Source organism: Dendropsophus ebraccatus, chromosome 3, assembly GCF_027789765.1.
Source record: "Dendropsophus ebraccatus isolate aDenEbr1 chromosome 3, aDenEbr1.pat, whole genome shotgun sequence".
In the NCBI taxonomy this organism is placed as follows: Eukaryota; Metazoa; Chordata; class Amphibia; order Anura; family Hylidae; genus Dendropsophus; species Dendropsophus ebraccatus.
The window spans coordinates 3,973,950-3,991,186 of record NC_091456.1 but is presented as its reverse complement, the minus strand read 5'-3'; the positions used below and the strand labels follow the sequence as shown (position 1 = coordinate 3,991,186).

The 17,237-nt window shown below is 48.8% G+C and overlaps 1 protein-coding gene across 2 annotated transcripts in view; it reads right to left on the bottom strand.

Annotated features, from left to right (window-relative positions):
• Positions 1 to 2,009: 2,009 nt before the first annotated feature.
• ZNRF3 (zinc and ring finger 3) overlaps positions 2,010 to 17,237 on the bottom strand; it is a 96,134-nt gene continuing 80,906 nt past the window's right edge. The window contains exons 3-9 of one of the 2 annotated variants that reach the window (XM_069963961.1): positions 9,251 to 9,325; positions 8,130 to 8,261; positions 7,909 to 8,019; positions 6,561 to 6,728; positions 5,879 to 5,981; positions 4,133 to 5,695; positions 2,010 to 2,713 (exon numbers count right to left, since the gene is read on the bottom strand). In XM_069963961.1, the coding sequence (XP_069820062.1) occupies positions 2,688 to 2,713; positions 4,133 to 5,695; positions 5,879 to 5,981; positions 6,561 to 6,728; positions 7,909 to 8,019; positions 8,130 to 8,261; positions 9,251 to 9,325 (2,178 nt within the window). In that variant the 3' untranslated portion in view covers positions 2,010 to 2,687. Of the gene's footprint in view, positions 2,714 to 4,132; positions 5,696 to 5,878; positions 5,982 to 6,560; positions 6,729 to 7,908; positions 8,020 to 8,129; positions 8,262 to 9,244; positions 9,326 to 17,237 lie in introns of both variants that reach the window. The other variant, XM_069963960.1, reaches the window with a different exon arrangement.

The window sequence follows — 17,237 nt, the reverse complement described above, 5'->3', positions numbered from 1 at the left end:
ATCTGGAATATAAGTATTTACTACACAGCCCAGGTGCGGAGGGGTGACCGCTCCCTTCAGGACAATACGTATTGTGTATTGCAGTGTAACTATTCAGCACCGCGTATTGCCATCAGAGAACGCAGTCTATGAAGTCCGTACAAGACCAGTGACTGCGGCCGATGTGGCCAGAGCCGGTGATCCTGCGCGGCGGATGCAGCAAAGGGAACGAAGATCCAACACAGCAAAAATCTACTAAAGATTCTATACAAAGTAACTACCGTTTCCAATATCGCCACCTAACCTGGAAAAACGAGACCAGAAGGCACCAAATCTGCTACAAAAGCTGCTGTTAGCGTCACCAAGACAATAGTCGCCTTTGTGTAGTGGCCCATTCACTTTAATGGGAACCTGTCTGGACCCTTCATGCTTTTTCCTGCTGGACTGACCCCTCCCCCGAGTCTAGGATACAGCCGGAAGCTGGCAGGACGGGCCCCGGGCCCTCTGCGGAGCCGGCTGGTAACCAATGGATGGCTTGTTTCGCAGGATTTCGCAGGCACTCGGTGTTTAGATTGGTTTGTTAAACAATAAAAGCAACAAGGAAACATATAATACACAAAATCCCATCATCCTTCAGTATAAGGCAGCGGTGGCAGCAGCTTAGGGACATAAACAGGCCAGACAGGTCCCCTTTAAGAAGCAGTGGTCAATGTGTACATTATAGTTTTTTTTGTTTGTTTTTTTTTAATTAAAGGGGAAGCTCCAGGTTTTTATTTCTATTGCTTCAAGGACTAGTATATGTATTATTTACTAGAAGCTTCTCCCTCCAGCCCGTGTCTCCCCCTAGTCTACGTCACACGTGTTATCCCGACATTATAGGGATCACCATATCCCCTCAGCGGCTGCACAGATCCCTGCTTATTATTCATTCCGCTGCTAGTAGGTGACCCGGCCCCTTTAACCCCCCCCGGCCCGGAGCATACATGACCTGCGTGGCGGCACGGCAGCCTGTGCACTGATTGCGACCGGCGGGAGCCTCACATGCAGCCGCATCGCTGAGCAGGTAATGTATGCGGGCGGCGGGGGGATTAAGGGGCCGGGTCACATACTGGCAGCTGAATGAAATTTCCGCTGTGGGTATGTGACCCATTCAACTTCACAGTACATGGATTTGCAACAGATTTTGTGGAAAACTCGCAGCGTGAAATCTGCTGCGAATCCCGTACGTATGAAGCTACCCGGAAACTTTAAAAGAAGAAAGATTAACAGAGACGCTGCTTAAAATAGAACCTATCGCCTCCTGAGAAACCAGGTTTATAAAAAAAAAAAATATATAGAAAACTCCTCATACAATGCGATTCCCCCAGTTCTCAGCTGCTACTTTCTGCTGAAGACACAAAAATCTGTGTGTGAGTTATTCTCTCCCCCTCCCTTCTGAGACGGCTGATGTAAAGAAAGTCTCTGGCTGGCTTTATCTGCAACACTGTAGACTTTTTTATAATGCTGGGAGGGTTAGAATAACCCTCCCAGCATTACAAAGAAGCTACAATGATGCAGATACATCCAGCCAGGGACTTTTTTACATCAGCCGTCTCAGAAGGGAGGGGGAGAGAGAGGAAAGTTCAGCAGAAAGCAGCAGCTGAGAACTGGGGGAAGGAGACTAAATAGATAATAACAAGTATGGAAGAAATTGTTAGTCTCACCATGTGCAGCAACATATCAGAAGTTATGTTTAAAGTGAATGGATTGGCTACACAATGGACGCCTACTCGGGTGTTAAGACCATCAGAACTCATAGATCCAGTGAATAGGAACACATTTACATTAAATTTAGACAGTGCCCCTAGTGGAGGCGTCTATCCTGTGAAAGAAACCAATATTCATGAAAACATTCATTAGAGAACAGGCAACACCGGCCCGACCGGCACAACGGCCGCCTTCTCTATGGTACGAGCACGACAAGAACATATTGCTTACTGATCTATAAACACAGACCCTTCTAGAAATATGGCATTAAAAAAACAAAAAAAAAACACATTTTAAATATATTTGCATTGCACAAATACATTCATGTAAAAAAATTATTATTGTAACATAAAAGTGGTTTTAGCTTATGATCATTACAAAGAATGCACCATAAATATAAACTGCAGCTCGAAGGAATACAAATCCGGACAAAGGCTCAACTTAAATACAAAACCAGTCCCCTGTGAAGAGGCAGAGAAGAACAACCGTAACCCCTTTATCGCTCTTTTTGTGTTTTTTTTTCAGGCTTCGTAGCCAACAGATAAAAATAATATTAATATTTTCTTGTTTATTTTATTGAAAAAATATATATCTCTTTTTCATCAGGAAAAGACAGTTCTTGCTCATGTACAAACTCACAAAGAAAAAAAAAATTCTAAAAACAGCAACCAAAAATAATAGATATTTATATATATATTTATATATATATTTATAAAATAAAAAGATGCAAAAAACACCTAAACATATAACACAGATTCTCCAATTGCTGAGTCCAGGGAATAAAGCAGGTAAGAGTGGTTGTACTGTGTGGTGGATTCCAGATCACGCTGCATTGTTAAGTCCAACTTTTGTTAAAATACGTAGAAAAAAAATGTGATTTTTTAAAAATTCTTCTTTTAATAAAAGTTCAGTAAATAATCCACAAGATTGGATCTAATCCTAGTAGTTTGTATCCTTAGTGCTCAGTCTTTGTCTGTGGGGTGGCAGCCTGCGGGACGTGGAACAAGACAGAGAGATAAATGACATTGAAATCTTCCTGTTTGAGGATTAATAATATTATAGACAATTAATAATATAGACAATTAATATTATAGACAATTAATATTATAGACAATAATATAGACAATTAATATTATAGACAATTAATAATATAGACAATTAATATCAGACAATCCCAACAATAACCCTGATAGTGACACTAAGGCTCGTACTGTGGCTGCAAATCCCTGCTGAGAGTCCAGGACATGGGACGGATACATCCATATTAGACTAGTGTGACCCCGGCGTTAAAGCGTTGTGTACCCGTTGTGTAAATGTCATTTTTCAGAAATCAATAAGGATCAATAGTACAAAAGATTATAGGAAACTCTGTAATAGGTCTTATTAAGTAAAAGAGTTTCCTTCTGTCCTCAAAAAGCTGTTTTTTCTACCCCCCCCCCTCACTTCAGAAGAAGCAGGATTGCTGTGTCCATTATGCTCTATGGAGGGGGGGGGGGAGTGATCACTGAGAGGAGAAAAGGCAGCCCTGCGCAGCACATCATCCTGCAATCTAAAAACAGCAACCAAAAATAATAACGCTGTGGAATCTGTTGGCGCTATACAAATAAATATTTATTATTGCCTCCCAGATAAGCAGCGACCTTTCCGACCTGTGATTTAGTGGTTTATGTGCCCAGACAGTCTCCAAACTGTACAGCTGCTTCTCTGCTCTTCCGGCTCACTCATCCCCCTCGCCGCTCCCCCCTGCATAGTTTATAATGGACTCAGCAAACCCGCCATCACTTTGCGTCTCTGTAATGTAGACGGCTTTGCCTGATATGAGCAGCTGTGAGATGATGGTTGTGCTGTCATCTCATTCTTGCTATGAAATCTGGGGCCGACAACATGTGACTGCATGATGCTTTTTGACAGGAACGAAGCCGGCCAGCAGCAGCTAGATATGTAAGTCACCAAGAATACAACGGACGTGCCGACCTCCAGGACAACAATCCTCAGGCTACAGGGCATACAATGGCAGGCCAGAATGGATAATAATGAATATCTAAGCCACATACTGTGCACTAGTCACTACTATACTGTAACCACTGTATATACACAAACTAAATATTATAAAACTAGTTACTAGGAACTGTCCAGAGCAGCAGCAAATCCCCATAGAAAACCTCTCCTGCTCTGGACAGTTCCTGACATGGACAGAGGTGGCAGCAGAGAGCACTGTGTCAGACTGGAGAGAATACACCACTTCCTGCAGGACATACAGCAGCTGATAAGTACTGGAAGACTGGAGATTTTTATTTAATAGAAGAAAATTACAAATCTCTGGCGCCAGCTGATTAAAATGTATTTATTTATTTTTTGCTGAATTATCCCTTTAAGGCTAAAATATTCAGTAACTACAGATCATCACCTGTGACATTTCCAGATCCCTCTGTTCCTGTGTCTCGGCACAGGGCTCGCGTCTCCTCCACTAGTACACAACAAGGTCCTTCTTGGCAGTAAAGTACCTCCTCCTCCTCTTCATCACCTTCCATCTCCCAGGCGACATGTCCCACACAATTTATGCCACCCTCGTAGCCTGGATCTTCGGGAATGATGGGTATTGGTTGACCAGCCTCGCACCCGGCCACCGTAGCAGCAGCTGCCGCCGCCGCCGCCTCGGCCAGGGCGTACTGGATGCTGACTGCATAGTCCTCAGAGTAGCAGCTCCCATGATTTTCCTCATAGAGGCAGCAGGTTCGGGCAGAGTGGCCAAGAACTGACCCTGGTTCTGTCCGTTGTAAAAGGCTGGAGGTAACACTGTACAAGCCTCCACTGGAGGCCGCAGCTGTTGCTTGTTGGGGTTCAGGGCCCATATACAAGTTTGTGCAGTCCGGACTGGGATCCCCAGGAGGCCTCTGAAAACAACAAGGGCAGCCCTTCTCAGGCCCCCGCCAGTCTCTTCCACCTCCTTGTGAGATGGAGCAAGAGGCTTCTGGGACCAACCCGGAGGCCACCGCAGCCCCTCGCCGCTCCAGGGAGGAATTGCTGCTGTAATTCATCTCCAGGCTGCAACTGGACAGCCGATCCCGAGAGGAAGAATGTGGGAAGTTCTGGTGGGGTCTGCAATCGGACCGACCTCTTCCAAGTCCAACCTCCCCCCCACACGTGGTGGCATCCCCTACTCCAGTCCGAGCAGGACTTCGACTCCTGTACACATAGGGATCAAAGTCGCTACTGAGAGAGCTGCGGAAGGTGGAGCAGCTGCCGTACACTCCCTGGTTGCTGGCCTCTGTGCAGTCCAGCATGGAGTCATTAGATGAGGCATGTCCCTGCGCCGAGCTGGTGCTGGAACTGGAGCTACTGTCACTGCACGGCACGTCAGCTAAGTAACCGCTGCAAACCGATCGATGCTGGTGCTGACTATGAAGGTAGCAGCTCCCGCCAGATGATGCAGGGGCCATGTGCATCATGGTGGGGGCAGGCTGATATAACAAGTTAGTACCCGTCTGAAAGGGATGATTCAAGCCCTTCTCTATTCCTCTGGGCATCGGACCGGCACCTGCCATTTCCTGGTGATGGGGGTAACTCAGCCCCTGGAAGTAGTAGTGCTGGTACATGGTTTCATATTGAGAGTAACAGGTGGCAGTGTTGAAGCCTCTTCCTCCATACTTAGAACGCCGGAAGCCGTGACCAGCTTGTGCATATGGTGCGTGTTCCAGATCGCAGTGGTGGCCCGGAGCCGACTGATCTATCGATACAGGCCTGTATCCGGTTAGAAAAGGAGGCTCCACCGGTCGCTCCACAGTGAGTACCGTGATGGGATTGCCATGTGGGCCCATGCTGGTGCGGGTTGGGTATGCAGCAATAGGTCCGGTTCGTTGTACCCGTCCTGGGTAGTGGACTGGCAAGATGACCCGCTGTTGCTGTTGGTGTCGCCCACGGTTGCCCGAGCTGTCGACACACACAGGACCATGACCTCCTTTCTTTTGCTCTGTCATGGAAGAAAATAAGATAATTTAGTCTCCACACTGTAGCAGGATACAGAAAACCAACCAAGGCTTTTACTATGAGGTCTGTAAACAATAGGAGGCTCTAGAACGTCACGTCTATCATCTATAGAACACAAGAGAAATGACCAGAAACCAGGAGCCACGACAACACAGGTCCCACTCACCTATGATATTGTGCCTGCAATGGGGACAGGTGTGATTCTGGAGAAGCCAGGGGTCCACGCACCTCTTGTGAAAGCGATGTGTGCAGGGAATGACTCTCAGCTCCTAGAGAGGAAAGAAATATACATCAGACTCCGAGAAGACACGGCTGGAATCTTATAGGGACACCGCTAGATGGAAAAGGACTGAAGGGTGAGTATTACCTGAAGAGGGTGAGAAGTAACCGTGCAGAAAAAACTATTGCCTAGGAAGTCTACTGCAGCGCGTCAAGTCTACTGCCCCCCCTCAAGCCTACTGCCCCCCCCTCAAGTCTACTGCCGCCCCTCAAGTCTACTGCCCCCCCTCAAGCCTACTGCCCCCCCCTCAAGTCTACTGCCGCCCCTCAAGTCTACTGCCGCCCCTCAAGTCTACTGCCCCCCCCTCAAGTCTACTGCAGCGCGTCAAGTCTACTGCCCCCCCTCAAGTCTACTGCCCCCCCTCAAGTCTACTGCCGCCCCTCAAGTCTACTGCCGCCCCTCAAGTCTACTGCCGCCCCTCAAGTCTACTGCCGCCCCTCAAGTCTACTGCCCCCCCTCAAGTCTACTGCCAGCTTGTAATGACTTCTGCTTTGACTTGTAATAATGAGCTGCTCTACATCAGGTTCATGCAGCAGAGCCCAGCCTATACACATGAGCTGGCTCTTACCTCCCCATCTATATATTTCTCCAGGCATATGGCACAGTCTGAGGTGGAGCTGCTGCTGAGTGTATCCAGACCCCCGCAGCTACCCTCGCGAGGTACTTTGCACTTGGCTTTGAATTTTCTGGTCTCCATTTTTTCCAGTGCTTGGACGGCCATCCTGTTCATGGAGTTCTGTAAGAGAAGAACATCCCTCTAAATACTCAGATCAATCAACCAATCCTAACACACAAGTACGGGCACCATGTGAGAGCCGGTCTGCCCAAACACAGGGACTTCAATCCCCACCTCACTGCAGGAGATGGTCTCTACCGTAAGGGTCATATTACACGGCCCGACATGAGCTGTAAGTGAGCGCTGTTCTGCAAGATTGCAACTCGCTAACCAAGGCCTATACACAGCAAGGGCAAGTATTACTTACCTGACCAGGCTCCCCCGTGTCCTCCCGCCTTCTCCCCCCCACATGTCTCGGCAGTAACAGGCCGCTCAGCCAATCACTGACTGAGAAGGGTCAGAGTCACGGCCAGTGATTGGCTGAGCGGTCTATTACTGCATGTGAGCGGGGAGAAGCCGGGAGGACGCTAGGAAGCCTGGACAGGTAAGTCTACCTTTATTATTTTCTATATATACGATCATCAGCCGCCATCCGTGCACCTCCTATTACACGTAGGGATGTGCGGTTGGTGGAGGACGACTTATAAACCTGCTGAAGGACAACGATCAGCCAATGATCAGATCCTCGGCAGATCATGGTCTTTATTACACGGGGTGAAATCGGCCTAATTGGGCAGATAGTCACTTGGAGTAATAGGGCCTGAAGAATCCTAATAGAGGGGCCGATGGCGGCCGACCAAACATGTAAACAAGCGCCAATCAGCTAGATTACTGAGCCTATTACACAATGATTTTAAGCAAGGGCTGTGTGTGTGTGAATATAATATATATATATATATATATATATATATATATATATATATACACACACACACAGCAGGAGAGTGGAGAGGTGATGTATAACAGTTATATACACACACAGCAGGAGAGTGGAGAGGTGATGTATAACAGTTTATTCAATCTTCAGCCGTTGTTCTCGCGTCACTATTACACGTAGTTATTACACACAGCGACGCACGGTCGGCAGCCGATGATTTTAGGTCCGGACCTAAAGACACGATCAGAGACGCTTGTTTTCTCTATTACACGGAGCGATAGTCGGCCATCTTGTCCTGATTTGGCAGATTATGGCTCCATGTAATAGGCCCTCTGCGGCCAGGGATCCGGGCTCGGCCATTAAACAATAAAACAGGAAATTAAAACCAATCATCCCCCCGGAGATTCAGACGCCATTGTCTACCTGACTTCTTCTTTGCTTTAACTTGATCTTGATGAGAAGGATGAGGCAAACCAACGACACCACCACAAAGAAGGCCAAGAAGATGCCCATATCAAAGTATTCAGTAGGTTGCTGAAGAGGAGAAGAAAGACAATCACTGAACACATCCATAAGCTGCAGCTGCAACCTCCGGCCATCGGGGGCAGCGTTCCCTCCATCCTCTCCAGAGACACCAGCCTTACCCGGGGAGGACGATGCTGAATTCTAGCTCGAGCTCCTTTCTGCTTATTGACGATGTTCATGAGTTTTATAGCATCGCTGCCTTTCATATACACAACCGGCCTCTTGAGCGGATCCTCCAGGCCTTGATTCAGCTGCAGGGGAGAAGGAGAATTATGGAGGAAAGGTCCCACCTGCCTGACTAGTGGTGTCATGTAGGATTGGCCAATTACAATGGAAATCCATGGAGTCCGGTGGAGTCGGACTTTTGCACAATTGTGACAATATGTGAAATAAGGCTGGAGGGTTCTGTGACAACTATAGGGTTAACGTGTGTGACTTACAGGGAGTGGTCACAATCTGCAGGCATCATGTTATAGAGCCAAGCGGATGTATATACAGTAGTATATAGCAGTATATATCGTGGTGCGGACATTTATTCATGCAAATCTCTGCTTCTTCTAAGCTAAGGAGTTCGTGGGGTAGTCTGATGGCTATCTGGAACTGTCAATCAGTGAAAAGGACCTCCCACTTGACTACTTGGCCCAGAAGTGAATAAATGACAAGTTATCTTGAAACCTTCCGCACAATCAGCGCCACTCCTCTGTAACATGCCGCCTGTATCTTCTATATGATGGACGTTAAAGAAGTTGTTCAGCAAAATCCACTGGTGCCAGAGATTTGTCATTTACTTCTATTAAAAAAGTCTTTTCATCCGGTACTTATCAGCTGCTGTATGTCCTGCAGGAAGTAGTGTCAGGAACTGTCCAGAGCAGGAGAGGTTTTCTATGGGGGAATTTTTTGGTGGTGAACAACCCCTTTAATGTGGTAAAGTCCTTAAAATGTATAATAAATCAGGTTTTATACGATAAAGTATCCAGATTCTCTCACTTTCATCTCTATGGGGTGATATGTGGAGAAATGCCGGACAACAGAAATAAGACATGAACATCTATGAGTGATCTCCACAACCAGCGACACTACACAGGTCCGTCCACCGGGCACCATGGATCAGCAGATCTATAGAACAGATCACCGGTACACTAGGGCCGGGTCTGCTGACAGATCTGCAGGATATGAACAGGATCAGTGATCAATAACCCCTAAAAACCCGCCAGACCATAAAAACAATACTGACATCTACCTGCTCCACAGCGTCCGGGTTGTCTGAGACATCAAAGATCACGGCTGTGGCCCCTCTCTGCACCGCGCGCTTTGCCTGGAACACAGAAGAAGAAGAATTGTAACAAACATTAGACAATAAACAATAGACTGTATAGAAAGACCATACATAATACATACATGTAATACATAGGCTCTATGCAATGGAATAGTGGAAAAGCCACAGAGCCAGTAAGTTACACTTTGGCCGTGCTCAGAAATAAATAATACCACCACCAGTGAATACAGAAAATGCATGTATTTATGCCTTTCATATTGCACGATGGTCACTTTATTGGCTACATTACTTTACATTATTGCTCAAACTTTGGTCCTAACAATGTGCAGGGAGAAGATTCTGGATGCAATACCCACTTCTTTCCACTAGGGGGCAGACATGTACAGCTTGTAGTAAAACATCCTGGCGGCTCCTGACTAGCTGGATGTTTGTTTCTGCACATAAGATGGGAATAGCCCTCCCTTGTACATCATTCCACCCTGCCCTGACTATATGAACACTAGGGGGCCCCCTCCAATGCCAAGAATGTAGAGGACATAGTGTAACGCTGTGACCGCAGGACGATCCCATTCACGTGAACGGAGCCTTTAGTGTCATCCGTAGAGGAAACAAATATACTGTACATACACCAGCTCCATGGGGAAGAACTGATCCCCAATGATGCCAATAATAAGGCAAAAATTATTTGTCATCAAGACTCTCGCCAAATGACATGATCCCAAAGAGGAGAATACAGATGATCCCACAGGGGAGACTACCGCAGCACTTTACATGGCGCACTGATTCCGCAGCACTTTACATGGCGCACAGATTCCGCAGCACTTTACATGGCGCACAGATTCCGCAGCACTTTACATGGCGCACAGATTCCGCAGCACTTTACATGGCGCACAGATTCCGCAGCACTTTACATGGCGCACAGATTCCGCAGCACTTTACATGGCGCACAGATTCCGCAGCACTTTACATGGCGCACAGATTCTGCAGCACTTTACATGGCGCACTGATTCCGCAGCACTTTACATAGCGCACTGATTCCGCAGCACTTTACATAGCGCACTGATTCCGCAGCACTTTACATAGCGCACTGATTCCGCAGCACTTTACATAGCGCACTGATTCCGCAGCACTTTACATAGCGCACTGATTCCGCAGCACTTTAGATAGCGCACAGATTCCGCAGCACTTTACATGGCGCACAGATTCCGCAGCACTTTACATGGCGCACAGATTCCGCAGCACTTTACATGGCGCACAGATTCCGCAGCACTTTTCATATATATAATCTCCAGTATGTAGACTAAACGTGTTCCTGCATCAGTATAAAAAAGGCAACCAAAAAAAAGGGGCCAAACTAGAAGAGCTGGGATCTGTGGCTTTCACATCTGAGGGTCGGACCCGTCTGAAATCCCTTTGAAGGTTGCGTTCTCAGACGTTACTTTGTGCGGCGCTCTCGGTGGAGCTGTGTGACTGCTGAGAGCACCTATCAAACACATTACACACACTTCATCCATGCACTCCAGCATTCCACAAGCCTCACATATCCGGAACTTTAGGGCTGCTGGCTCCGACCTTGCAGGTTCTCTTGGCAGGAGATCAAAGGCGCAGCCGGCACGGAATGCAATCTCTCGCTCTGTTCTCCTGCTCTTATTCTCCCCCCCCTCCTCTTTCTCCGCTGCTTTCTGTTATTACTTGCCCCCTCTCATCGCTGCTATCCTCTAAGATCATCCTGTATTTATCACAGCGCCGTCGCCATGCGCAGTGCTTTACACGGACATTTCTAAGACGTGCGATTCCGCTCACTAATGAAAACACATGGGAGCGATTTATCGTAACTGGAGCATGGGAAATGTGGAACACTTGCCCATCGCAACCGTTCCGATTTCTGCTCTCATTTTTCGGAAAATAAAAAAACAGCGACCTCATTTTTAGTCTCTGCTTCCCATGAACGGGTTCTGATCAATCTCCTCCATCCCTGGCTGCACAAACGCTGCGGAATAGGGTCGGCGAGGGATCAGCGCTTGTTTACACCGCAGATCTGATATATTAAGTATTTTCACTTCCAAAGGAAAAATAAAGACAGGAGTAAAAAGAAGATAAAGTTACTAAGTGGAGTCGTCTCCGGCCGCCGGGAGCTTCTGGGCAGGAAGTGGTTAATAAGGAGTTCTTTCTGGAGTAATCCGCCCATGTTGTCAGGCTTTAGGGGAGCCCCAGGGAAGAAAGGTGGAGCAAAGAGGAAAAAATCTTTTGAACTTATTTTCCAAGACGCTTTGCCTCTTAATTATGAATGAGTTTCTAACAAGCAGCGACGAGTAGAGGGAGAGTCTACGGAGAAGGCCCGGCCGCCGCAAACACGGAGGAGGCACGGCCGCCGGGAGCACGGAAGAGGCCCGGCCGCCGGGAGCACGGAAGAGGCCCGGCCGCCGGGAGCACGGAAGAGGCCCGGCCGCCGGGAACACGGAAGAGGCCCGGCCGCCGCGAACACGGAGGAGGCACGGCCGCCGGGAGCACGGAGGAGGCACGGCCGCCGGGAGCACGGAAGAGGCCCGGCCGCCGGGAGCACGGAAGAGGCCCGGCCGCCGGGAACACGGAAGAGGCCCTGCCGCCGGGAACACGGAAGAGGCCCGGCCGCCGGGAACACGGAAGAGGCCCGGCCGCCGGGAACACGGAAGAGGCCCGGCCGCCGGGAACACGGAAGAGGCCCGGCCGCCGGGAACACGGAAGAGGCCTGGCCGCCGGGAACACGGAAGAGGCCCGGCCGCCGGGAACACGGAAGAGGCCCGGCCGCCGGGAACACGGAAGAGGCCTGGCCGCCGGGGACATGGAAGAGGCCCGGCCGCCGGGAACACGGAAGAGGGCGATAGAGCTGGAGACTGCCTCCTTATAGACAGATGGAGGGACAACCATTTACATAGATGGCGGTCACCTGGGAATCTGATGTCAGGTTTATTACAGACCAGGGGGATTCTCTGATCTTCTGATCCGTTATATCAAGAATTGATAAGATTGGAATCATCCGTAGCCCGGAGATATCGCAGAGCTCAAAGCAAAGCGATACCGGAGGTGTCTATGGGGAGGATAGCGAGGATAGCGAGGATAGCATTGTTATCCTGGGAACTCCGCACAGTCCCCAAAACACATTCACTCGGACAACGACCCAGGGGACACACGGGCCCCGTCTTCTTATCAGAATGAGAAGCAACTTTACCATTTGAGTCGGCCACAATCTGAGCCTTCCCTCCGAGGAAAACATCAGGAGGATCCGCCATCTATGATGGACGTCACTGAGCGGCCGACGTCACCGAGCGGCTACCTCACCTCCAATGTTAATAACAGATCTATATGCGATATGCCGCTGGGTAGAAAAGCGCAGTCACCTATGGTTTTCTTTACACCGATGTATTCCGGCCCAAACGGACACCATAAAGACGTTCTATAGCTACGACACCAAATGTACAGCTTAAAGGGGTTCTCCAGCACCACAAAACATGGCTGCTTCCTTAGAGAGAAAGCACCGCTCTTGTCTCCAGTTTGGGTGAAGGTTTTGTAACTCAGTTCCATTGAAGTGAATGGAAGTGAAGCTTTAGGTGGAAATCCCACCTGACCTGGAGACAAGAGCTGTGCTGTCTCTGGAAGAAAGTGGCCATGTTGATCTAATGCTAAATTACCCCCTTTAAAAAGAGAAATCTCATGGGGGAGGGGGGGGGGGAAAGAAAAAAAATAAATAAAAAATCAGACCATAAGGAAGAAAGTATACTTACCCGTCCCCGTAGCTCCCCCATAGCGCCGTTCCCACCGCCTACGGATGTCATTCATTGCTGGCTTTCTGGAGGATCATAGTCCGGCTGGTGCCACAACGTCATGGCCCAGCTGACAGATTTCCCGCTCAGCCAGTCAGTGATTGCAATGTGGCCCCGCCCCAGTCACTGATTGGCTGAGAGCTGCAGAAGGCCGGTGGCTGTCAGCTGGACCTGGTAGCAGCACTGCAGGGGCACAGGGAAAGGTAAGTATACTTTATTAGGTTCCCGCACCCCCCTGACTGTGATTTTTTTTTTGTTTTGTGGGACTTCTTTAAATGTGGTGAGGTCAGTGAAGTCTCCAAGAACAATCCATTATAAACACGAGGATGCCGTAATAACCTGATAAAATCCACAGAAACCACACAGACAACTTACTCTTCTACAGGTGACAACAACTACTTATCGGAGGAAGAAAAAAATCTGCATGTATCTCATCATTGTGAATCTACACTTAGATACATGTGCTTAGATACATACATTTATATATAAACAACTCCAATGAATGTAACCATGCACCCTGTAAAATTGGCTGATGGGGTCCGTCTGGTGACGCTGGTTAAAGGCGTAGCTTACCCCAAATTGTTTTCTTTCAAATCCACTGGTTTTAGGAAGTGCCACAGATTTGTAATTTACTCCGATTAAAAAATCTCCGGTCTTCCAGTACTTATCAGCTGCTGTATGTCATGCAGGAAGTGAAGTACTGGATATTTTTTTTTCTTACTATAGAGGTAAATTACAAATGTCTGGCACCAGTTGATTTGAAAGGAAAAACCTGAACTCCCCCTTCTGCTTCGGGATCAAACAGCATTTCTCTGTGCAGCCTATAATGCAGACTGGTGAGCTGACCGGCTGCCCTGTATTCTATGTGAGTCGGTGGAGAAGTGACTGACAAGCAGCGAGCGATCCCTCGCCTTGTGTCCGTCCCGTTAATGTGGCGTCGGAATCGGAATAAACAAACCCGTCCTCCTTACATAACTGCACAAAATAAAAGCAGGGACGTGTCTGCCAAATAGGCCGAGCAGGAACAGGGCGCGAGCTGAACTTCAAGGACACTCAAAGTCCACGCACCCGGCCGTGTGCACCGTTGCATCATCTTCCCTTCTCCTCAGCTTTGCACTGGTAATGATGTTGGCCGACACCGAGAAGGAGGACGTCCGTTGTGTAGACCGAAGTGCGGGGAATAAAGGAGGGATGGGGAACCTCCGACCCTCCAGCTGCTGCAAAACCGCTGGCAATAAAAAAACTTCTTTCAAATCAACCGGTGTCAGAAAGTGCCAAAGATTTGTAACTTACTCCTATATATAAAAAAAAAAAAATCTTCAGTCTTCCAGTACTTATCATCTGCTGTATGTCCTGCAGGAAGTGGTGTATTCTCTCCAGTCTGACACAGTGCTCTCTGCTGCCACCTCTGTCCATGTCAGGAACTGCCCAGAGCAGGAGAGGTTTTCTATGGGGATTTGCTGCTGCTCTGGACAGTTCCTGACATGGACAGAGGTGGCAGCAGAGAACACTGTGTCAGACTGGAGAGAATACACCACTTCCTGCAGGACATACAGAAGCTGAGAAGTAATGGGAGACTGGACCCCACATATAGCGGCAGTCACACAGCGGACCTCATGTCTCCAGACCCCTCATATAGCGGCAGTCACACAGCAGACCTCATGTCTCCAGACCCCTCATATAGCGGCGGTCACACAGCGGACCTCATGTCTCCAGACCCCTCATATAGCGGCAGTCACACAGCGGACCTCATGTTCTCAGACTCCTCATATAGCGGCAGTCACACAGCAGACCTCATGTTCTCAGACTCCTCATATAGCGGCAGTCACACAGCGGACCTCATGTTCTCAGACCCCCCCATATGGCGGCAGTCACACAGCGGACCTCATGTCTCCAGACCCCTCATATAGCGGCAGTCACACAGCGGACCTCATGTTCTCAGACTCCTCATATAGCGGCAGTCACACAGCGGACCTCATGTCTCCAGACCCCTCATATAGCGGCGGTCACACAGCGGACCTCATGTCTCCAGACTCCTCATATAGCGGCGGTCAAACAGCGGACCTCATGTTCTCAGACTCCTCATATAGCGGCAGTCACACAGCGGACCTCATGTTCTCAGACCCCTCATATAGCGGCAGTCACACAGCGGACCTCATGTTCTCAGACCCCCCCATATGGCGGCAGTCACACAGCGGACCTCATGTTCTCAGACCCCTCATATAGCGGCAGTCACACAGCGGACCTCATGTTCTCAGACCCCTCATATAGCGGCAGTCACACAGCAGACCTCATGTTCTCAGACTCCTCATATAGCGGCAGTCACACAGCGGACCTCATGTTCTCAGACCCCCCCATATGGCGGCAGTCACACAGCGGACCTCATGTCTCCAGACCCCTCATATAGCGGCAGTCACACAGCGGACCTCATGTTCTCAGACCCCTCATATAGCGGCAGTCACACAGCGGACCTCATGTTCCCAGACCCCTCATATAGCGGCAGTCACACAGCGGACCTCATGTCTCCAGACCCCTCATATAGCGGCAGTCACACAGCGGACCTCATGTTCTCAGACTCCTCATATAGCGGCAGTCACACAGCGGACCTCATGTTCTCAGACCCCTCATATAGCGGCAGTCACACAGCTGACCCCCTTCTGTATCAGACCTGAAATATTTGAGGAGATGGTGTAAAGTGACCGGGCACAGACGGGGGTCACAGGGCTCGTCAATACGGCCCTTTGTCTTAGTGTCCCCTGGTCATTGGCGTCTTACAGTGAATACAGAGGGAAGGAATTGCGGTATGTAACACCTACTCTGAAAGTCTTTACCGTGCGATCATATTGCAGATGACGCAGACACAGAAAATGGAAGAATCCAAGAAACAGTCGTCTAACTGTAAGCGGACGCCCCCGGGCCTGGTACAATGGGTGAGCCCGAGCGCTCATCCATCATGGTGTAAGGCAGAGGACACTGGGGGGGATGGGATTATATACTGCTATATTTCCCATTATACAGATATCTCCATCATGATGTAAGGCAGAGGATGGCCGGCTATGGACACAGGGGGGGATGGTACGTGGGCCCTCCAGCCGCTGCTAAACTACAACTCCCATCATGCCTGGACAGCCAAAGAGCTCTCTAGGAATGATGGGAATTGTAGTTTGCAGCGGTTGGAGGGCGAGCGTCTGACACCTGTGGAATGTGTGGAGATGGCGGCACACCGGGCGTCACAACAATCTACCATCCTATCATAATGCAAAATACCTGGCAAGGGGAAAAAGAAAAAGTCATTAAAGGGGAACTGCGGTTAAAAAAAAAAGAAGCTTTTTTCCCCCCCTCCGAATCAACTGGCAGAATGTATATATGTTTGTACTTTACTTCTATAAAAAAATGTCCATTCTTCTAGTACTTAGCAGCTGCTGTATGTTCTGCAGGAAGTGGTGTATTCTCTCCTGTCTGACACAGTGCTCTCTGCTGCCACCTCTGTCCATGTCAGGAACTGTCCAGAGCAGGAGAGGTTTTCTATGGGGATTTGCTGCTGCTCTGGACAGTTCCTGACGTGGACAGAGGTGGCAGCAGAGAGCGCTGTGTCAGACTGGAGAGAATACACCACTTCCTGCAGGACATACAGCAGATGATAAGTACTGGAGGACTGGAGATTTTTTTTTATAGAAGTAATTAGTAATAGTACAAATCTCTGCCACTTTCTGACACCAGCTGATTTGAAAGAATTTTGTTTTGGCCGGAGTTCCCCTTTAAGTACAAAAATGAGGGGAAGGATGGACAACACATTAACCAAACATCTGGGAGAATCTGACGCTTTATGAATAATATATCACATGCTGCAATTGTTTGGCCGAATCTACCTCAGATACTAAAATATAAGTGAAGAACGGTGAGATGTACGGCGATCCGGTCGGTGATCCTACAGGAGCCGCAATCCCATTGGGGCAGACATGTTTCTTTCTCAAGCTCCTTAGACGACCCCGGCCCTTGTGGGTGAGACGGGAGCGGTGAGAACAGAGACCAGACAACCTGTCGCTTCTTGCAGCATTAACAGACGAGATTAATGATTAACAGATGAGAGGCGGCGGGTGGTTAATGTACAATGCACAGGTCAGTGCGGCGGCCATGATGAAAGGAGAGGA